The 24,344-nt window shown below is 39.2% G+C and overlaps 1 protein-coding gene across 1 annotated transcript in view; it reads right to left on the bottom strand.

The window, feature by feature from the left end:
• kcnh5b (potassium voltage-gated channel, subfamily H (eag-related), member 5b) overlaps positions 1 to 24,344 on the bottom strand; it is a 194,467-nt gene that overhangs the window by 159,166 nt on the left and 10,957 nt on the right. The window contains exons 3-6 of the mRNA XM_004554683.4: positions 21,830 to 21,936; positions 18,370 to 18,498; positions 7,600 to 7,715; positions 3,238 to 3,630 (exon numbers count right to left, since the gene is read on the bottom strand). Coding sequence (XP_004554740.3) covers positions 3,238 to 3,630; positions 7,600 to 7,715; positions 18,370 to 18,498; positions 21,830 to 21,936 — 745 coding nt within the window. The remainder of the gene's footprint in view (positions 1 to 3,237; positions 3,631 to 7,599; positions 7,716 to 18,369; positions 18,499 to 21,829; positions 21,937 to 24,344) is intronic.

The raw sequence follows: 24,344 nt of genomic DNA, 5'->3' as shown, positions 1-24,344 counted from the left end.
AAGTAATCCTCGACTTGTTGTGACAGTGAAATTAGTTTATTTTTAAACTGCGTAAGTAAGGATAAATTACTAAATATAACAAATGTAAGGGGAAATCTGTAACATATGTTGAATCTGACACGTGAAAGAAACGCAAACAGAGAAGGTAACATCGCATTTGCGGAGAAATGAATGTAACATGTCAAAAAGCCAAAGAATTGCCATTTAGAATAATTTTTTTAAACGTATAAATCTAGATAACTGCAGTATGTGTGACATTGTTCATGCAAAGTTTCATTCAGATTTCCAGAAGATAGAGTACATACAGTACAGATCTATGTATATGACAAACTGTTTAGTAAATATCTATTTGTTTCTTTCAGAACAAATGATCTCTCTAAAACACTGGGATTTTTAAAGAATTATAAAATATAAAAATACAAAAAAAGTTAATTAACAACATCTGTACATCCTGAAAATGAAAATACCTGTCAGTGTGATATTTTTTTATCTCTTCTGTGTATGATTTTGGAGATATTTTTATGCATTAGAGCTATTTGTGACAGTGACTGTATTATTTAATACTGTTGGTACTTCTGTCCTTACTGTCTTTGAGCAGCTGTAACCACATAATTTCCTCTGGGATTAATAAAGTATTCTGGTTCTGATTCGTAGGTGCACATTTAAGTTAGAAAACACAGAAAGATAACTTTGTTGTGCCTTTAAGAGCTGTTAAGAATAGTTACCAAAAAAAGCCACTAGAATGTGTGAGCATTTCAGCATGTTGTGTCAGTCCAAATGTTAACAAGAACAAAATGCCAAGAGAGGTGTGAAATGAAAAATTAATAGATGATTAAAATTCAGCTGCTGGTAGTTTAAATGCTGGTATTATTATTGTTATTCCTGGCATCTGAGCACTCATGTGATTAAAGCCCAGCTTGGCAGACACACATGTATGCATGTATACACTGAATGCAAAAAACACAAGTCGCACTTTGTTTTTTCACAAGCTCAGAAGCACGTGTCACAACAAGAGCAAAAATCAAACATAAATAATTAAATGTTGAAACACATAAAAAACGAAGAATTACACGAGTAAAACTTCAGTAGATATTAGTTGTTCTTTTCATTCTACGTTCAATTGATTACTCCGTACACTCGGGCTGAAATATAATTAACTGCTGGGAAATCAAGTGGAAAATCACCTTTAATGGACTTGAGGCCATATTGATATAACTGCACGATATCTGATGGAGGTAAGTGGGCGTGAAAAATACTCCGAATGAGCTCGATCTCATTATGAAACCTTAACCAGAAATCAAACTCTCTAATGTGCAGGAGAACATCAGTACAACAGTATTTTCTCTAACCTCCTTGTGAGGAAAAGCTGGGACATAGGAGTTCTCCACCACTCTGAAAATCTGATGGCAGTACCTTTTAGCATGTTTAAAAATCCATGCAACTCATGTTCAGTCATTATGCCCTAGAGCAGACACTCACTTTCTTCTGGGAAGAGGAAGAGCAAATCCTGTCTCCAATATTCAAAATCTTTCCTCCTCTGTGCATCCCTTTAACCTAAAAAGATTTTAAATCTGCCAAAATACAACCTAATAGCATCACAGAAGCAAGATGAGCTTAGATTTTGCTTCATATTCGTCCCCTTCATATTAGTACATGACCCCATGTACATCTGATTTCAACATATAACCTGCAGCTGCATTTGGTATTAATCATAATTCTTGGCTTTCCAACATATGTTTGATTTCATCAAATGTTTTGATGTTTTTATTTCTTTAAATAGTGACCACACTGGACAGAATTCAATTACATTACAAGATCCAATTACAGCTCAAGCTGTGACCATCTCCAGACCTGGTTTGGCCAATGTCATCACATTTTACATTTGCATTTACACCTGAATTAAATGCCTTCTTACCTTGTCCTGATAAGACGTGCAGACACAGACTGCCTGTTAATAGCAGGTGTAAATGGGGTCACAAACATTCACTGTGACTCATCTGTGCCCCCGAGCTTTAAACTCAACCAATCAGCAAACTGTGGGAAACGACTGACATAATGGCTTGATGAGTCATCATCTCGAGAGAACTTACAGTAATCTTGGAAGTATAACACGAAGCCTGATTTTTGCTGTGTAATGACATCCCTTTCATTTAGATGTAAATGAATTACGGAGCCACTAAAGCCCATGTGGTGAATCAAAAAACAATCATCAGTCATCTTCTGAATCATCTGAAAATAATCTGTTACACATCTGGCTCAAACTGACAGACTGACTACAGACAGAACAGTACCAGGAAACATATTAGTCCCTTTTAAATGTTTACTCATTTCAGCCACAAAAAGAAGAAGCCCACTCTCATACGAACCCGTCATCTCAAGATCACGCATTGAGACGAGGACTGCATGAATAGACAAAAGATAGCGAGACAATCCTAGAAGAACTATAAAGTTTGAGCACTTAGGCATTGTTTATTTTAAAAAAGCTCAAAAGCTTCTGTTCATTCACTGCATCTTGTACTTCAGTAACGATTTTTAACCCTGAAGTCTAAAGAAGGCAAAAAATTTGACGAATAGTCAAAAAGGTTATTTGAGAGGTGCACAATTCAGCCACAACATTAAAAGCACTGACAGGTAAAGTGAATAATTATATAAATCATCTTGTTACCATGGCACCTGTAAAGGGGTGAAATATATTAGGAAGAAACAGATCTATTACATTTTGAAATGGATGTGTTGAGTAGGAGGAGGGAAGAAAATGAGCAAAAGGGCCTGAGCACCTTTGACAAGAGGGAAATGTTTGGTCCTGGCATTAATGCGAATGTTACACTGACATGTACCAAAACCAAAGCAACACTGCAGGACAAGTGCACCTCGTAAAGTCAACTGTATCTTCAGCCCCATTCAGCAGAACAATGCGTACTGCCACACTTTAAAAAAAGGTTTGAGGTTCAAGATGTTGCTTTGGCTTCCAAATGCCACCTCAACATGACTCTGCATGGCTTAAAGGATATGCTGCTAGCATCTTGGTAATTAGTACAACAACGTCACCGTAACAGGTCTAATGGAGAACATACCTTGATGGATCAGAGCAGCTTTGGAAGCACAAGAGGCAGCTACACAATATTTAGACCGGTGGTTTTAATGTTGTCGGCCACTTTCAGGGCTGAATTGAGATTTAGGTTTGTGAGAATTCTAGGTAATTGCACCTCTAACAACAGTAGAAATGCCCAAACTTACCTCATCCACATTCTCAAAGGCATTGATGATGTCATAGGGCAGGCACGACAGCAGGTCAATGACGAACCAAGTCTTCAGATAGTTCATCCGAATGAGTTTGGGGTCAGAGATCACCTCTCCACCGGGCCCCACGAAGGTGGTGTGGAAGTTGAGAACGATATCCACCAGGAAGATGACGTCGACTACGCTGTCTAGCACCAGCCAAACAATGTTGTTCTGCTTGGTCTTAAAAGAGACATTGTAGGGCACCATGATGGCCGTGTAGAAGGTGAGGATGAGGATGACCCAGTCCCAAGTGGTCTTGAAGGTGCAGTAGTGAAGTATTATGTGAGGTGGTGTCTTGGGGGCTTCCTGCTTGTACTGCGGGAGGATGTCAGAGTTTAGCTGCAAAACCTGGAGGTGGTTTTGCAGATGGAAACAGCAATATGATTAGACTTCAGTTCTTCATCAAAAGCACCCTTAGTCTAAACAAAATACAACAGTAAATGTACAGTATGGGTAAAAAACAGGTTAATGCTTTAGACATCTGTGGCTTTTGTATATGTAAGTGTACATTTTACTAATAACATGAATTAATAAGTGATTTTCCAGCTCTTCGGCATCTTTGTGTGTTAAAAACTTGTAAATATTGAACTGCCAGTTTTGTTTATGCATTTTATGCATTTCCAGCTCTTTTTTTAAACTCTGAGAATGCATAAGGGTAAGCTTTTGTTTTGTTTTTATTTCTATCTCTGGGCTCTTAGTTGATTGTCTATCAGAAACAAGTCATTTTTATCTGTTGTCTGTTTAAGAAATCCCTCCCTAAAAGCCCATTTTCACTTCATTAGCCAATTCCTGGAATCCTGCTAAGAGCAGCCGGGTGAGCCATACTAACTGTACTGCTGGACCTGCTTTTGCATGAAGTGAAAGACACTGGAAACATTGGGAAACCAGTTTCATATCAACATTGTGGCATTGAAATGAACTAAAGGAAAGCATGATGCTGCAGGTTTCCTTTAATACTGATTTGAATTAGCAGAAAATTTTATATATGCAAGAATTCCAAAGAAAGCTAAAATTCCCCTGGTTCTTTCTCCAGCGTGAGTCCGATTTATTAGTTCATTAGAGAAAAGTTTGTCCTGTCAAGCGAATTTCTAACTGTCAGCGATGTTTGTAACAGCAGTCCAAGAAAGACGGTTGCACGTTTCTGTTTTTTACTAACTACATGCACGGTTTCCAGAAAGGAAACGAGAGAAAGGGGGAAATTAAATTAGTGAAATAGATGAAAGAAAGCTCAACAAAAACAGTCCTTGTTTTGTTTTTGTTTATTAAGTCTAACGATCATCAGCCCATGGTGCTCAGCACTGTGAAGGAAAAGTTTTTCCTCTCAGTTTTAATCTGTATTCATCACGTCTGTTCTTCTGTAAGGCTGTTGGTGACAGAAATGTATTATGAATACATTTTGGCTTGACGTGGGGAAGACACAGAAGGGGGACTGAAATTGGCAAGAAGAAAAGGAGAGAGGGGGGAAAGAATAGATGACCAAAAAATTAAATTAAAAACATTTTTTTAAAAGAATACGTAGTCTATTTCCTAGCGTGGTGATGATCACCCTTGCCAAGCTCAGCCACCTCTACAGAACAGACTCCATTAAATCCAGCAGCTCCACATGCAGATCACACATTAACCATTCGACTCATTATTTATACAAAATAATAGTCTATTTGTGTCAGCTACAGAGCTGTAATATATTCTGCCGCCGCAAACATAACACATTAACAGGTTTCTGTATTCGGTGAAAGAAGCCTGTTAAATATACATATTTAGTAGTAATACAGCTCTAATAGTAAAATTGCTGTTTTTATAGTTACTACCAATACAGCTCTTCTGGTTCTGGTATTATTGTATTTGCGATGACTACAAGTAATAACCCTAAACTACTGATACTGCATGTCATCATCATTTTCTCCTGACAAAACAGTTGGGACAGCGTGGCCTCAGTTAGCCCAAACTGTCCTCACACTGGGATTCAGTTTGATGCTAAATAAAACGATGGATTGACAGAGCTGAGGTTTAACAGCAAGCTTCATAACATCAGAGCTCAGTCACTTCTAATTCTCTTCATCAAAGCTGTCAGTCAAACTGGTCAAGAGCTGCACCACAGCTCAGAAACGAGGTTGCCAATTAACCCACAGAAGCATTGTGAGGAGAAGAAAAAAAAACACTCGCACACATCCCTGCTTAGACGTGAGACACTCAACAGCATCCTTGACAGACGCCAGCTGTGCCTTTCAGACTGCAGAGCAGATGGCTCACCTGCAGTGTCTGCTGAGCACCCTCAACACATTACCCTGTAACCCATCCAGCACCAGGCCAGGAAAACGGCTAAGAGAGTGCATTAGCTTGTTATACCAGGTCTAACTTATTTCTTTTTCCAGTCCTTCCTTCCTACTTCTCTCCTAAACATTACTGCTCTTACATTCTCCCACATCTCCTTCTCTCATGCCATTCTTTCCCTCTTAAGTTGCTACTTCCACTCCTTTCTCTTCCCTCTCTTTGTAGTTCTTTTTCTCCACCTTTCTCAGTTCACCTCTGTTTCACCTTTAGGACACCTGAGTCGGTAACACCTTCCCAGAAACCCTCACAACTTCTTGCATCATGCACTAAACACAAACAAACTCTGATTAAAGGCATCACACCTTCCTCAAACATTCATGAATAAAACAGGTTGATGAAAACTGGGAAAATGAACCATCTTCTTTCCACCCTGCAATCCATTTTCTAACTTTATAGCACAATCATTTGGAGTGCTCGCACCACCCTATTCTGTCTCTCCACCTGTCCTGAATGGTGCCCACAGTTCAGAGGAGCAGCAGGGAATGTGTTACTTCCAACAACAGCAGTTAAGGGGAGGGTGGTGTGCGTGTTTAGGAAAAGGTGAAGCCTGTGACTGCATATGCATGTTTTTGACTGTAAAAGTTGATGTTCTCTTTTAGTGAGCTTTGGGAATATGGTCAGAAGGAGGCTATACATCTTTTATACGGGGATTTTTTTGATGCAGAAATATTTCAAGGGTGGCAAATTTACAGTGTGTGTGTTTATACAGAAGACTCCTTCTGGTGTGACAGGGTAGCTAGTTAGCGACTATGTTGTTTGCAGAATGAAGAAATGGGAATGATTTTCAGTTTAAGTTGAAGAACTAAGCTGCTGCTTAAATGGAACAATTAATAGAAGGTTTTGCACTGCTTAAAGGTTAGCAGGCAAACAGAAAACGCACTTAAATTTACAATAATACAATTTCTTTTTTTTTATCAAGCTAGGATTAGCCAGCTAGCTGCTATTACTAGGTAACCAGCAAATTATCTATCTGTGTGAGCAGTTCAGCTTGTGTTACCAACTTCAGCCAGATAAAAAACTATTTGTATCTAGTGAAACCTTGTGCACACATGGCATAAGTACAATTTAGGTGGGGAAAAAAGCTTTTTAAACCTCAAAGTTGAGCAAGCTAATACTCAAATCATAACAACAGTTTCCTCAAGGTGCTTAATATTGTAAAGATACTACAATAATACAGAGCACCCTCAAAAATCAGGCAACCCCCTATGACAGGGGTGGGCAATCTCAGTCTAATTTAGCCATTTAAATCAGCTGTGTTGGTTCGAGGACACATCTAAAACCTGCAGGGACACCGGCCCTCGTGGACTAAGATTGCCTACCCCTGTATGAGCAAGCACTTTGGCAACAGTGGGAAGGAAAACCTCCCTTTTAACAGGAAGAAACCTCCGACAGAAGCAGGCTCGGGGGGCAACGATCTGCCGCGAGCGATTGGGGTGAGGGAAGGAAGACAGGATAAAAGACATGCTGTGGAAGAGAGCCAGAGATTAATAATAGCTCATAATTAATAGCCACCAACAGCCTTGCAGCATAACTAAGGGTAGGTTCAGTGTCACCTGATCCAGCCCTAGCTACAAGCTTTGCCAAACAGGAAAGTCTTAAGCCCAACATTATAAAGACATAGACATATGTCTGTCTCCTACATCAGGACATCCTGAAAATAACAAAGTAATAAATAGATGAGCACATGTCCCCTTCTTGGCCAGTTACAATGTCTCAAACACAACTTTAGATCACTCCATGAAGTCCTGTTGCACTTGTACATCTTTGGGTCATAATCTGTGGTCTGGTTCTTATCACCAGTGATGAGCCATTATGCAAAACCCAAATCTACGAGATGATTACCTTGAAGGGGCGATGTGCCAAAATTGGTTTGGGTCTCTTTTTTTTTTTTATAGGTGGCACTGAGTAACTTTTTCATCGGACCTAGGATAAGTACCTGCAAAAAAAAAACTACAAAAATGTTCTTCATATAACGTATGTGCTCACCTCCGCCAGTCTGGACTGTTTATGGCTGACTTCAGGTTTGCCAATAGGCGCCAGTTGCTGTAGGGTGTTGCGGTTGTTGGTGAGTGCACGTGTTAGCCGTGCAAATTTGGTCCATCCTGAAAAAATGAGAAGTCAATTATTGCCAAAATCACAGTCATTACACTTTAACCGGTCTTGTCATCTATGTCAGCTGATACTTTATGAGCTACACAAACACAATCAGACCCCAGGCAGCTGTATGTTACCACTGCCCATGCAGTTTCCCTGCTCAAGGCTCACAGCAGTTCATCAGATTTTCACAAAATGTTGTCTACTGAATCACTGTGCTTTCATTGCAAAGCAGCACAGTTTGCTTTAGGAGGTCAGAGCCATGGATTAAGTAACAGGACTTTCACCTACTACAGTCATAATTCCAATATTTTTCAAACCACTGACACTTTCTTCATGCCAATTGTACTCTTAATTAAAAGTGAAGCTACTTAGGATTATGAAAAGATCATGGTAGCATTTAAGCACCTGTTTGACAACAACTGTGGGGAGCCTCACTTACACTTCTAGCACAGCAGCAAAACCCTTCCTAGTAAAATACATTATTTGTCTTCATGTAAACAAAAAGATGACATTTTGTCTCCATTTCACTAATTCATGTAAACACAGCGCAAAACCCAGAGCCATCCGGTGTGCCCTGACCACACAGGAATCACTGAAAATTTTGCACATTTTTGTCTTGTGAAAAAGCGAAGGCTTAGGGAACCTGCTGTCTGTATGTACTAGTCAACCAGACATTATTCCTAGGGAAATTCCCAGTAATCTGATATTTATTCACACCATCATCTGCGGTCGACCGCATGCAACACTCAGAGATCCGTACACCCTGATAGTCGTGAAAATCAGTGTTTAAATGGCAGAAGTGAACAGTCATTGTAAATTGTTCCAGTTCAAAAGAAGAAAAAGGGTAGAGAAGAGCCGTCCATAACCAAACAAACACAGAAATGCTGAAGATGCATCTCACACATCTGGATCAAACCATGTTAATAGTCCGTCCCATGTTTCCCAATCAGTATTGTTAGATAGATCTTTGTTGGGTTTTTCTCTGTATCTATGAAGCGCCTTGAGGCGACTTATGTTGTGATTTGGCGCTATATAAATAAAATTGAATTGAATTGAATTGAATTTCCTCTTTTGGTCTTTTAAACTGAAGCCTTCCGTCCTATCTCTGACTTCCATTTGATTCTTTCATCTCATGGAAAAAACTAGAAAAACAAGGATTAAGATGAACGAACACTTCTTGAGCCCTCTGAGCCCTCGTGTTTGTGCGTCTTTGTCATTTTTTTAAAACATGGTCATAAGAAATATTCCAATAAATAAAGATAGTAAAAGCTGCAGTTTCTTTGGAAAATGTAATTATTAACTAAAAACAGATTCATATAAAAGTTTGTAAGTCTACCTAAAAATACAGCCATGTCAGCAGAGGTCATTTCAGTAATGACGGCCACACCTTTCTCAGTGAGAGCAAACACAGTTTTGGAGGTCAGGTGCTTCCTGCTCTATTGCTCTAAAAATAAAATCAAATATTTCAAAGAGAAAAGGGTCACACAACAGGGGCACATCACTTACAGTAGTCACACGTCGTGATCGACCCGGCCCTTTGAAGAAACCATTACGAATAAAAAGCAGACTTTGAAATGGCTTTTAACCCTCAGGCCTCCAGCTATGTGAAAATCTTCCTTTCATTCTCTGTTAGAACGGAGAGAAACTCAGGCGCTCACTTCTTTGTGCAGCGGTGTAGAAAAGCCTGAGACAATGCTGTGCTGATGTCAATACGGGAGGAATATCAACACGACATCCAATTTATTCTGAAACCCAATCATCAGCTTCCCTCGAGCAAAACTGCTGCTGCAGCTATTGTAAAACTTACTGTACGGCTTCAGTTTCTAAGGCTTCTTTTCTTTTTCTACACATTTTTAAAGTTGGTGTTGCACAACCACAGAAAATGAGCCTTAATTTTTAGCTAAAATGAGTATTTTAAAGTATATATTCTTCAGGGAAATTGCTGCAGCATATGTACACTAGCATTGATTGTGTAACTCACTGTATAATATACTGTATTTTGTTGGCTGTTGATCAATTTCACTTGTTCGTCATAATCCCTGCAGTGTGTTCCTATCTTTTCTACCTCACATTCTACATCAGTGCGCTTTAATATTACCTGTATACTTCCTACGCTTATGCTGTAATGTTACCTATTACCTTTTAACAACTACAGCTAATACATTTGAAGATTCTAATTTCATATTTACACAAAAATACATGTAAACCCACGAAACATCCTGCGGCTCAGGCGGAAGACTGGGTCGGCTACCGATCGGAAGGTCGGTGAATCAATCCCTGGCTTCTCCAGTTTGTATGCTGAAGTATCCGTGGGCAAGATACAGAAAAAGGTACAGAGTTCCTCCCTGCATCCATCAGAGTATAAGTTCATGTCTGAACGATGCTATATGAACAACTTGTCACATCCTCAACAGAAAAAAGTGCTTTACCTGTCCATTTACCAAATTCACATCCCATCTCGAAAGGCTTAATTTGTTATCTTTGGGTTGTTTTTTTAAAAAAGGGTGTAGTTTTTTCTTTCCTCAAACTTTGGACTGTTACAATTAAACTGTTAAATTACAAATAATTATTACTCATCATTATTATTATTAATAATATTATTCCTATGTTTCATTCACAAGAACACAGCTGTGCTCACTTGTGTACATGTAAATAGATATTGCTGAGTAAACAACATTCTGTGCGTAGATGTGTTGAAATGGTTGCAGCAGAGTACAACAAATACAACACATGGGGCAATTGGGAAGTGATGAATAAATACAGCCCCAGAGCCTACAGGTGGATGCTGGCTGGGGGAGGGGGTTAAAGTAACATGCAGTGATGCTGAGCAGTAGCAGCTGTCAGAGGTAAAGCTGGGAACTTATGAACATAAATGTACTGTCAAAATGAAAGTAAGGCAACCAGTTTGGGAAAACAATGAGACAAATTACTGTGTAGGACACGATGCAGCTCGAGTTGATTTGGCGCATAACTGCCAATTTTTAGTCAAGGTGGCTACTGATTAAAAAATGTCAATGTTGCTCAGTGGATGCTAAATGTACCTATTAATAATATGAGATAATAATAAAAACACAATATTCTGAGACTCCTAGTTGGTCTCTCTACTGACATCATTGCACAAGTGAGACAGGATATCAGCCAAAAAAACACACTAACCCAAATAACTTCAACAAGCAAGGGAGAGAGCAGAGGCCCTCAATGCTGACCCACATTAATGTAGCACTACTAATGCATTATAACACTAAAAACTTTCTTCCTCAGAATTTTTAGGGACACACTACACACAATGCTGAGTTTCTAACTCAGGGGTGCCCAATCCCGGTCCTCGAGAGCTACCGTCCTGCAGCTTTTAGATGCATCCTTGTTCCCACACACCCGAATCAAATGAATGGCTTGTTATCAGGCCTTTGCCAAACATGATGGCATGCTGAAGAGGTAATCAAACCATTTGATTCAGCTGTGTTGGAGTAGGGATGCATCTAAAAGCTGCAGGATAGTAGCTCTTGAGGACTGGGATTGGGCAGCCCTGTTCTAACTTATAAGAAATCAACTTGGGGACAAAGCCTTTCAAGATGTGTTATCTTTGGCATTTTTGTAGATTTAGCTGAAGAGACTGGAACATATAAAATGTTTTTGATAGAGGCTGCAAGTAATTAATTCAGCAAATTTAATGTTTAGACAACACTGGATCATCCTTGAGTTGGGTGCCTTTTTATACTTGAATGGCTCATAGATCACAATAATAATAATAATGATGATGATGATATTAAACATTCTTCTGAAAAAGGTACAAGGACTAGACTGAAAATGCATGAAAAGCAATGTTTACGTTGGCTAACAAGCTGCTAACAATATAAACTAGATCATTACTAATAAAAATCTTGCTGCCTATGCTTTTCAAGTAGTTTCAATTTACTATGAAGCTGACCACTAGGAGCTGTGATCGAGGCTTACATTAACTAAGCATCCTTTTCACTCATGACAGCAAATTAATAGTCCACAACTAACTCTCTTAAACAGGTAAATCCATCATGACACGTGATTTGTTGTGAAACCTGAACTATTTCTAACACCTAAATCTTGCATATGAATTTATGTTAGAAACCGTGACAAAGAATGATTTGACTGTAGCGCCTTTCCTTTGTGATGTAATTCTTATCATTTTCATGTCATTCTTAAGACTTTTTTTCTGTGCTGCCTATAATGGCTGAATAGTTCACGGTAAAATGTGCATGCATTACAGAGCAGCACAATGCATTAACAGAAAAACAGCGAGCCGCTGGCAGAGAAAATGAGCCAATGGGCTCTTTTTCATACAAACACTTTCATTATGAAGCAAAATGGGAGAATTTGTCTTGCTGGCATTCACGTAAATACATACTGACAGCCCACAGGCTTCCACTGTACATTGTGGCAAAAAAAGGACAAAAAGCCCTCACAGAGAGCATGAAAGGAAACTGCAGGACAAGAAAATAAGCGGTCTTTTTCACGGTTAATAGTGCTGCGTCTGCCTATGTTTCACAAGAATGCAGCAACCGTGTGATTTATCAGACTTGAAATGGAAATTGAAAAAAAAAAAGAAAAAGGCATTCGGCTAAAAATAACACAGGAGCAGAACTAGTGCACGCACCAAAGTAAGTAGAGTCTGAGATTAGATTTTGGTTGAAAATACTACACACAGCAAACTGCATTGCATGACATGCGCCTTTATAAACAGTACATGTGGGACACATGACTTATATACATGCAGTGCAAAAGCACATCATTCTTTTTCATTTTGTAATACCTGGAAGTGCAGGTGAAAAAAGATGTCCTGTAAGAGGGGAGATATAGAGGTCACAACAGAGTTTGGCAAGAGGTCACAGACGGTTTTAAAGATTAACTCTACATCCACGTATGGCGCAGGTTGAAGCAAATTGCAGCAAATCATGTTTGTTGCTAAGAATTGAGTGGAATTAAACAGACCCAATCATTTTTATGACTTAGAGGATAAATTCAACAAATGTTAACAATATTGCTGCATAATGATAACCTTGGAAAAAGAACCCTAAATCCAAGCAATAATTTGGACATTTAGCCAAAATGGAAGTCCGATTGTTAAATGAGTTTTATGTGGCCATTGAAATGCCGTGAAGTTCACAGCACACAGTTTTTGTGCTGATGGAGATACCATAATCAGTCAGCAGAGTGTTGGCAAACGTTTCCCAGCCTCAGCACTCGCCAACCCTGCTCTGTAAATTTACGTGGTCTGCCACTTCATGACTGAGCTGCTCTGGGTCTTCACCTTGCAGTAATGCCACTTCCAGCTGATCGTGGAATACAAGCAGACTTGTTACAAAGATGGCATTCAGTTACAGCACTGTGGTTGAATCAAGTGGACACAAATGTTTGTAAAAGCAGACTGCATGGTTAGGTGCTGTGATTTTATACACGCGTGTGTTCGGGACTGAAAACACCCAAATTCAAAGATTCAACAGTGTGGTCCTATGTTTTTTTTACATATAGTGTAGCTATTGAACAATTTGTTGTAATATATCAGTGCTTAGTAAGGTTCCTTGAGCTTTCCAAGTTGTAAAAAACTTGTGTGTGACAAGTTGTTCTCACCCAAAGATGGATTACAATTAACTAACTTGGATAGTGAGACAGAGTGACGAACCCGACCACACAGTTCGCACGTTTTGACCCCTTTTATTTAGCTGTTCGTGCCTTTAATACACGGTCGCAGCTTTTCAGCTGCCAGCCACACGCACAACCCCAACTCAGGTCCCGGTACATTTCTTTATAGGGGAGACGTAATTGGCTGACGGAGCTCCGGTGTGTCTCAGCCTCCCTTGCAGCTGAGCCCCAAGCCACACCCTGCCACAGATAGATTTCCAACAAATGAAATGAAATCTATGCATTTTTTAAACACAATGGAGAACAATTCAATTAAATGTCTTCCACATTCTCAAATATTGTATTCCTTAAAAAAAGGTCACCATTTAAAAAGACTTCCGTTCTTCTCAACAGAGCGGACTGTAATTTCCACAGCACAAAACCACTTTGAGTAAAGGTAACTGTTACTGGTCAAGCTAAATCAAACTATTGGTTTAAAAAAACTGAAGGATTACACTTAGTGCCTGAGGCACTTGTGTTCCTGCCACAGTACTCGTCACTCACTGTGATCAGCCGTCAGCCTGAAATGTTGTCTCGCCTGAGGCTGAGGTAACAGCACTTTGTGAAGCACTCACAGGTGCTGACAAAGCAAAGCAGTCAACACAGCCACTCTACCATAAAACAACAACAACACAGTGACCATTATTTTTTAATAGTTCTGCTTTCCTGTGTATTCTTTTTCCTCTTTTTTTTCTTACTGCTTCAGTCAGTGGATGATACTGAGACGAATAAGCACCGGCCAGCTGGTTCACCTTGATAACCACAATCAGCCACGTGCAAAGAAAATTGTCTCGATCCAGATGTTTTAGGTTCGTGGGAGAAGCACCATTTAAAGCTCAGTTTAAGTGGAAACATGAAGGAAAGAATGCAAATCTCTTCTCACATGCAGAAACATCCAGGTTTTAGACCAATAAATGTGTATAAATGGTTTATTTTTAGGTGAAACGGGGACACGGTGTCAAGAAAGCACACAATGAATTTGAAATCCCCTGTTAGATTTTTACTGCAATATCTCCCACTCTGATGACGCTGACATGCTGTGGCATGCCACGCTGTGGGAGCAGCCAGAGACGGAGCCCAGAGTGAATTTTAGTCTGCAGCACGAGCCAACTCCACCAACGCCTGCAGCAGCGAATCTCCCTTCCCTACAAACGGCCTCTCCCACCCCCCTTATCACCAGGCGGGCTAAACTGCTGAACCCAGTACGCCCCTGTGTGCTCTGTGGCACAGCAGGCAAAGGCTGCATCCTCTCTGTGGCTTCTAATGAGCTGTACTGTACTGAAATACACCACAGTGCACTAGCTGGTCTGAAGTTGGAGTATGCCAGTCAAACCACCACCTGCGAGGTGGAGCTTTGTTACCAAGGAGATTGTCTTTTAAAAGGTCAAACTATACGCACTTACATGCATGTCCAGAACAAGAAGCCATATCTTTAATAGTCCATTCCTTTTTAACAATATGTTTATTTTCATGTTGAAATGTCAGAAATTAAAAGATTAAAAGTATTAAATGCTAAACTGTTTTCTGCTCAAACCAACCCTGTTTACATTAGCTTGAACTTATATTAACTGTAAATAAATTTTAAGTAAATTAGTGTTGTGTTTTATACACACAAAGCATTGCTTTGACTTTTAATGAACTATGACTTTAAAAAACTTTTAATATACCATCCAAAACTGACAGACATGAAAATGCATTTTCTTTATTGGCAGTAAATATTCATCCACTTTATTATCAGGTACACTTGTTCAACTTGTTAACATAACTATATAGTCAGACAATCACCTGGCAGCAGGTCACGAGTGTCAGTTTGGGGAAGAAATATGACTTAAGTAACTCTGAATGTGGCATGGTTGTTTGTACCAGGCAGGCTGGTTTGAGAAACTGCTGATCGACTGAGATTTTCCTGCACAACCATCTGTGGGGTTAACATAGGATGGCGTACAGGAAAAGTGAAACTATCCAGTACATATCCAAAATGGATAAAGATCATAGATTCAGACCAGATCAGGCCCAGATCCATTTCAGATGAGGTAATTTCCCAGCTCTTCCCATTCAGGTGAATCAAGGCGGGCTTATTTTGTCTGTATTCCTGATTTTAACCCGTAAGAGCCCAGACCAATTTTTACTGTCAGGAAAGCTATGGGAGAGTCAGTGTTGAAACTTTAACAAGAACACCTGTGTGACCTTGGTTTCTCATGGGTTGAAATAGGTCATCTCGCCAAAGCTATAATGAAATATGTCAAATCTAGCTGATGTACAGTAGACAGCGCTATAAAAGCTTACACGTGTCTTACAAAACTTGGAAAGCTGCATTTTTTTTAGTTAAATGTGAAACAGTTACTACTGACTGTATGACAGCTATCAGCTATCAGTAAAGGCTGATCTTAGATCAGATTAAAAAAAGGTTAAACTGGGAAACAAAGCATAGTTTTTCTGTAAATCTCATTAAGCATTTTTATCCAGTAATGGAAGAAATGATTAAATCCTCTAACATTAAAAATCAGACTGTTACAGCACATCAGTACATTAAATGCTGATTGAATTTCATTTAAAAAAAAATGAAGTGGCCATAAACTGTTACATGTCTGATGTGTCAGTCAATGTTTTTATCTTCAGCTTCTGTCACCTACATTTTTCCTCTGTTAACTTGCTGAATAATTAGATGGAATCACAAACTGTGATGTCAAATTAAGATTGCAGCTTTAGCTAATGAAAACTCACGTTAGCTAAGATAAATGGTGACCATGGAGAGCACGAAAAATGTAAATATTTGTATGCAACTTTTTTTTTCTGTGTCTGATGATGACAGAGTGAACTAAACTTTCCCCTTTTTTATTTTTATTTTCTTAAATCAATATTCTGGGCCTTACTGGCACATGTTCATATTCAGCACTGGTACAATTTACCCATAATTATAACTTGTGTTATTACAGCTCCACAGACGAGGAGCTTTTTTCTCTACGCATGCATGTAGTTAACTCAAGATGATCATACTCAGAGTCTATTGGACTCACTCTGATCTTATGGCTAGACTCAGAATTTGATGAACCTGCTTCCTGGAAAAAGGCCCTGATTGAATACTGTTACAGCATAACTGAGGGAACAACTCAGTAATTTGGTGCCACTGCTTTTTCAGATTCTACATAGCTTTGGGGTTATTAATATGTAACAACTGTAATGTTTGTGAGAATACTTTAATACAACATTTTTAGAGCTTCTCTACAGCACCATTACTGTACAAAAATACTTTAACTTGGATAAGCTAAGTACACTCATACTGCATAAAACTTGATGCCTCACTTTGTCAAAATGTTAAGCAAAGTTTGTCACACTGTCAGAGGCAGCAGCCACAGCTAAATCACAAAGATGTCAACACGCTAATGTGACGAATAGATCCACTAAGGCTTCGATCGTTCGATTGCTTTGATTCAGGCCATGTTTTTCATGTCGCTGAGAACACTTTAAATTAATTAATTAAAAGAAACACACATGAGAACAGTGAGGAGATCTTTGCAGCGAGGAGGCAGGAGTACATCAGTGCATGTGTGCGCACATGTTTACAGGTGCCTGTATATCAATGAAGGGGGAAGGGTGCATGATCCTTGTAAAAAGGGAAAACACACCAGAATGGCAGCACCAGAACTGACTCCCAAGGTGGGGAGCTGACACTGTACATCAGTCAGGGCACGGAGGATAACACCGGTACCCACTCCTCCAGTGACTCCTGACAGCATCAGAACCTTGTCAAACACAACCTGACAGCTTTGCAGGGAAACTGCAGAGAGACTTGACATGTTCCTTTTTTCACATTCAGCTTGGGATGAAAAACAAAAGAAAGGAAAAAGGTTTGTAGCAAGTACTAATCTTCTGAGACTTCTCAGCGTGAGAGAAAGGACAGAGGAGAGTTTGGTACGCAGAGTCAAAGGGAGCAGAAGGATGAGGTGGATGACAATTGAGACTAATTTGCTAATTGGAACTTGACACAAAGTGCATGCCAGACTAACAGAAATCACATTAACTTGGAGATAATAAGACAGATAAATTTTGGCTGACGATGGCACATACCGATAAGTCAACAGATCACCAACGATATCAGGCATTTCCTGAGGGTAATGTAAATTTGAGTATCCATTTTCACAGCCATCCACTGAGAAAAAAGAACAAGTGTCAACATCATAAGGGCCCCAGGGGGAAAAACCTCTAAAGCTGCAGTTTGAAGCAAAAGTGGTGGACCAGTCAGCCAACTGGTATTGGAATGCACTGTGCCAGCAAGGATAAAAAGAATAATGGGCATAATTACACAGAGAATGTAACGGAGGTAGCAATCAGTAACCAGAGAATATCAGAGAAAATTCAATGCAAGGCGAAGACGATGACTGAGCAAAACAGAAGAAGAGAGAGAAGGATGATAAACAAAACAGGTGTTCAAAGAAAAAGCTGCAAGAACGAGGAGGAAAAGCTAAGAAACTAGGATAAGGAAGAGAAAGTCAGTACCGTAAATGAAGGGCAAGAAAAGGTAGAGAATGATAAAGAAAAGTTAAAGATAAGGTGAAGGAAGTTTAGAGAAACATCAAGTAATAAAAGGAAAAGAATAAAGTGTAGGAGTGTACATATGCAGAAGGAGATGGAGAGAAAGGAAGAAAAAAGCTGTTGAAGGACAAGGATGAAGAAAGCTAATTACACGTCCGATCACAAGCCAAGTGGCGTTAGATTGCATTGGAGCATCCAGCCATGTATTAATTTCTTTTGCTCTCAGACATTTTGTCACATGTCATGCCCTGCACTGCTCTGCTGTTATTCTTCATAGTGTGTTGCTGTCTAATAAACCAGAAACACAACACAATCTTTTCAAGTGGTTCAGAGCACCAAGCTGATCATCATCTGCACTAGGGAGCGTCGGGTTTTCAAATCTGTCAAGACTTTGGGCCCTCCGTCGTCCTCCACACAAAACTTATCTTCAACAAAAGGAGAGAAACATTTGTGCAGTGTGAAAACACCCACCTTTAGTAGTTTCATCTTCGATGGGCTGCTTGAAGAGGGTAATGTCCTTAAAAGTGCAGAGGAACAGCACCACCTTGTCATTCTCATTCCTGATGGGAGCCACTTGCATGTAGAACCAAACAGGACTTCCTGCAACAAAACATCATCAAATCTTAGAGTACATATGTCCAAAGGGAGTCACTATAAAACAAAATAACAAATAGACCCAAGACAGTGTCACCATTGAGGATTTAACATCCATGATGCTCGAAATAACCTTACCAAATGTAATCTGAACAATCTCTTGTGGAATCCTTACTAGGTTTGAAACATTATACTTTTATGTTGCTTTACTAAAAGAATTTTTCAAACTACTTATCAATGCTTCCATTAGGGGTTTGTGTTAGGGTGTCCACAAACCTTTGACCACTTCTTTCAAAATGTGAAAAATATATGTTGGAACAATTTGTGGAACAATTTGTGGAAAAAAAAATGTTTTATTACTGCACTAGCTTTTATGACATCTCTGCTGTCTTTGCAGAAAACAGATTAAAGTGATTTCACATCTAAATTGCTGCTCTGGGCTTGCTCAAACAATCAACAGAGGGCAGATATAAATATAATCTAGCCATTAATTATGCTCCATTATCAGGACCAAGCAACCACATTAAGACTCTCAGAAGACAATCTTTGTGCCACTGAGTCAAATGTGGTTGGTTTCATAAGTCTGTATCAGATATTAAAATATATGTAAAAAAAAAAAAAAAAAAAAAAAAAATATATATATATATATATATATATATATATATATATATATATATATATATATATATATATATATATATATATATATATATATATATATACGTTTAAATCTATATGCCAATAATGGATTTTAGAGATATTTATCTTAATAAAGAAAACAACTGAATTACACACCAGTGTGTGATAACCATTATTTTTATATCTGGTTAAAGGGTATTTTTTTCAAAAAGTGCTTGCTCATAGGGGGTCGTCTGATTGTATATAAGCACCTTGAGATGAATGTTGTTGTAATTTGGTGCTATATAAATAAAATTTAATTTAATTTATTTTAAAAACACAAGTCAAATAAAAAGAAATATCATATTCTGCTTTCTTACTTTGAAATTTAAGCAATTTTGTGGCAATGAACATGCTAACTCATTAGTACAAAAGGCTGAGTTGAGTCCTGAACCAGCACTCACGTGGCACTTGGGTACTTTGTGAGAGTGGTAAACATGGCAATTGAACTAAGTGGATGTGTCAGAGGTCAAACTGATATTCTTTCCGCTTTTAAGGGGGCAGTGGATGGCACCCTAAGGAAGCCAGTAGATAAAGAAGCAAAACAATTAATCTACGTGTACTAAGGAAAAGAAGAGAAAATACTTCACACATAAAGAATTCGCCTCATTCACGTATTACACAAACGCCTCTATGAGGGCCCTGCTCTCATAATTTGTCATCAAATTTGTGCCATGGTAAAAGTTTTTATTTCCTTCTCCATTCTGCACTCAAAGATGGACCATTTTGTAGTTCCAGCTTGTCAGTTGTCCTAACACGCTGATCTAGTACCTCTCAGGTTAACATTATAAGCACTGACAGGTAAAGTGAATGGCTCATGGCTCCTGTTAGTGGGTGGGATATCCGGTCTTTAAGTGTTGACATATGAACCCTGCTTCCGGGTCCAAACTACTCTGCGTTTATTAAGGTTGTTGTGTTTTTAACGTATTTTAATGCTTTGTATCTTGTTCTACTTAATCTGAAGAAGCCTCTAAAAAAAAGGCTGTAATCACTGTCCGCCTCTCTCAGTTTTTATTACCACTGTTCATTCTAAAGCTCAGTTTTTAAAACCTTGTTATGTGATTACAGCCCAGCACAGGCAGCAGTATATTAATGACTAACCTGGTATTGTGGATGGATTATCTCAGTTGTTCAGTTGTTTGGTCCATTTTCAGGATTCTGTCATACAATTGTGTTTGTCCCTAACCATCGGGAACCCTCACGTTAACTTTTATCAAGTGGAAAAAAGTTTTCACTGTGGTAATGTGTTTATAGTATGCTAACCCTAGCTGTGTAGCTAGCCACCATGTAGCACACCGTTACATACCAGCTAGCCCAACTTCAGTAGCCCTACAAACGTCACTACTGTTTAGTTTTCTGTCTTCATTTATGTCAGAAGTGATAACAGAGCTGTACGTTTTAATTTTTTCAGAAATCCCTCAGTCAGAACATGGTATGTTTAGATGGAAACTAGCGAGCTAACTCCCTGCTATCTTCTTACTCTGTTTAACTTCATAAAACCTGTTTTCATGGATGCCTGAATGTTAAACTTAATTGTTACACCTGGTAGAGCAGCCATACTGATCATTTTATTACAGATGACAGAATTTATACAGTTTTTAAACTCTCAGTGATGCTGCAGTGTTCGTTTGACTTTGGACCCGGACACAGCTCAGACTTAAAGACCTTATACAGATAAAGAGTCCATTTAGTCCTTAAAGTTAATGTGTTAGAAGAAGGAAAAAGAGGCAAGTGTAAGGATTTAAGCAACTTTCACAAGGACCTGTGACGGGCTCTGGGTTTTTCCTGCAGTGGATAGTATCTATCAAAAGAGGCCCACAGAAGAAACAGTGGTGAACCAGCAACAGGGTCATGGGCAGCCAAGTCTCATTCATATGTGTCGAGCGAAATCTGTTCCATGTGATCCAACAGATGAGCTATTTTAGCTCAAATTGCCAGTAAAGTTAAAGCTGGTTCTGATAGAAACATGTCAGAATCACATCACAATTTGTTCTGTATGGGGCTGCATAGCCGCAGACCAGTCAGGGTGACCACGCTGACTAATATCCATGCCGAGAGCACCAACAGTGGCCATGTGAGCATCAGCATTGGAGAACGGAGGAATGGAAAAAGGTGATGATGAATCTTTTACATCGTGTGGAAAACCGGATACATCTGCGTCACTTACATGGGAAATACCTGGCACCAGGATGCACTATGGAAAGAAGTCAAGCTGGATGAGGCAAGGCAGGTGGTCAAAATGTTATGCCCAGTTGGTATACTTTACTATTGTTCAAATACACAGTCAACAACACTGTGTTTACATTTTTAAATTCATTTTATCAAATTGTATCTGCCCTCCATTTATTGCCTTTATCTAACATGAGCAGTGATTTAAATCTCACATCCTTAAAGACATATAAATAAAAAAAAGTCTGTCAAGGACATGTAAAATAAAATAAAAATGAAAAGAACATGTTCATTAGAAATAATCGATTGATAGAATGTTAAAATCAGAATACAAAAACATAACTGAACTTAACATAACTCAACTGAATACACACTGATAGAAATGATGACAACAATGCAGACAGAAGGCTATCAGTAATGTATATGTGTTAAAAAATTACATAAAAGACATGATGAGACACATCAAGAAATAACTGAAGTGAACACTCACTGTTCTTTCTGTACAGCAGGATTTCAAAGCAGTTAGATTCATAATTGTCGAACGTCTGTCTGACTTTATCGATGGTCTTCTTGTCTGTCAGCTCTCCGTACATAAAACTGTGAAGGGAAATAAGCAATATGAGAAACTGCAACAATCAATCATCAGTCTTTCATGCCTCTGTATGATATTTCATATATGTTATTAATGGTACTGTCAATGTGTTATCTCACCATCAAAACTCCATTAATTCTTATGTTTGGTTCAATAGAATAAAGTGATGCAACGGCTAAAGGATAAATTGGGCTCACAGGGGTGTGAGTGCAGATTTGTTCTGGGCTGTAATCATTCCATAAAGGGAACATTTATACATTTCTCCTACTTTGTTTTCCAAGATCAAATTCCAGTTCAAGTTTGCACATCCACACACATTTGTACTTTTTAGAGTGGGCACAGATTCAGTCACTATTTTATCCATTATGCTGCCACAGTGCAGGTGACCATCGACCATTTGAAAATGAAATACCAGTTTAGACTTTCACTTGATCTTTCCTTGATACACAAACAAACTCAGTGACCAGATCCTGATCAGTTCATCCTTGAGTTCAGTAAATGCTTTTATGTTTTCTTCCAGCTTTGCCAAAGAACTTAAAATGAGGATTTTATTAAATTTCAACATCTTTTGGTTAGAAATGCAGAGTATAGCCATCCATTTTTTTAAATCCAAATCAGGGATGCAGGAGCCAACAGCAGCTATCATACAACAAGAGACAGGGTACACCCCGGACAGGTCTACCAAAGAAAGGCTAAAGCCCCACATGGAAAGACTACAGACTGGATTCAAACCTAGGACCATTACTGTAAGGCACCAGTGCTACCCACCACAGCACCATGATGTGAACACAGAAATTGGACGTTTTCAGAAAACTGGGATTTGACATCTAACCCCACCCTCTAACCTCTAATGGAATGGGCCAAAGTTGAATGTCGCCTTCTAGCAATGTCACCAGTGATGTCAGACATATTAGTAAGCAGAGTGGAAAATTCAACCTGGCCTTACTGCGAGCTGAAGACAGGCATAAGGAAAATTGTTCAGTGAAATGATGTGAAAAATCAAGCACAGCATTAGTTTAGGATTAGCTGTTGTCAGTGCCAGCCCACATCCTCCGCTGGCCTTTCTATCCATCCAATAAGTGAATCTGTGAATCAGTGTGGGCAGACTAAAGCTGCTTAATCTGCCCACAGTTCTTAAGTTAATTAATGTCATATCTTTCTTGTTCTGTATGGGGGTCTCCTGCTTTCACGGGCTTTGGCTTTCCACATTTGCATGTTGAATTACTGGGAAATCCAGCAATACACGTGTAGTGGTGTGGTGATCGGCCTATGGGACCAGTCTAAGACACGAGTCCTTTGTAGGTTGGCTGATAAAAATCCAAAAGCAAAACACTGCAATTTGTATAGCATAATGTTTCATCTTCAATTCGCAGCTGAAGAGGTCTACCTTCACTTTTTATGAAATTGTTTTGTTTTTTCCTTGACTTACTGCTATTAGGATTTTATGTGAAATGTCAGCACATCTGCACCACTGTTACCGATTCATACCTTTTGTACCACAGTTAAAAGACTAAAAAGAAAAAGAAATGTCTCTGGACCCCATTAACAGGCTGCTGTCTTCCATCAGTTTGGCAGCAGCCTGTAAGTTTAAGCTCTCAGTGGCCTCTTCAATCCTCTCAGTGTCACGACTGAGCGCATTGTCAGTCTCAGTGTCCTCTTCAGCCCAGAGCAGCAGGAAGCACAGGGATAAATCCGTGTCTCTGTTCTCACTCAGCTCAGTGTCCAAATGGAGTCTTTTTAGCTGCAGGCTAGTCAAGGCCGACCCCACCCCCACCCACGCCACACACACACACACACACACCACCCTCCAGTCACATTTGAGAGCAGCCTGAGGAAAGGGAGTCAAATTTTAAAACATCTTGACTGACAGGCGAGCAGGGCACCGTCCTCGAGGTGGACCGGGAAGAGCTCCCCTGACAGCTCCAGACTGGATTCATTTCAGACACTCACTGAGTGGTGTGCCATCCTCTCTCTACTTCCTCTCTTTCAAAACAAGAGTTTTTCTTTTGGCTAGAGGAGGACAGAATTAGGGAGGTGCAAAACAACTGACACTTTGAAACCTTTTCTTTGTTTGTGTGTACCTTTGCAGGCTAAATAGAGAACTTTGAAAGTGACAGGGTTTGAGCTGTGAATCATGGCTAGTCTGGTGTGGTTATAAATACAATAGTGTTGAAAAAAATATATAAATATATATTGGTTTTTTATGAGTCCCACTCTTCACTGAAGAATAAACCATTAAAAATGCATAAACCCGGGAGCTAAATAAGACATATGAGTCTACTAGAAATTCAGCAAAGGACTGTATGCAAATGTGAAGATGAAATTTAATGCATATATACCTAAACTGGGATTGGATTATTGCTCCATTACCACGCTATAACTAATAATGCTGTTACACAACAATACGTGCATA

This window comes from Maylandia zebra, linkage group LG19, assembly GCF_041146795.1.
Source record: "Maylandia zebra isolate NMK-2024a linkage group LG19, Mzebra_GT3a, whole genome shotgun sequence".
In the NCBI taxonomy this organism is placed as follows: domain Eukaryota; kingdom Metazoa; phylum Chordata; class Actinopteri; order Cichliformes; family Cichlidae; genus Maylandia; species Maylandia zebra.
This window is presented reverse-complemented; position numbering and strand designations above follow the sequence as displayed.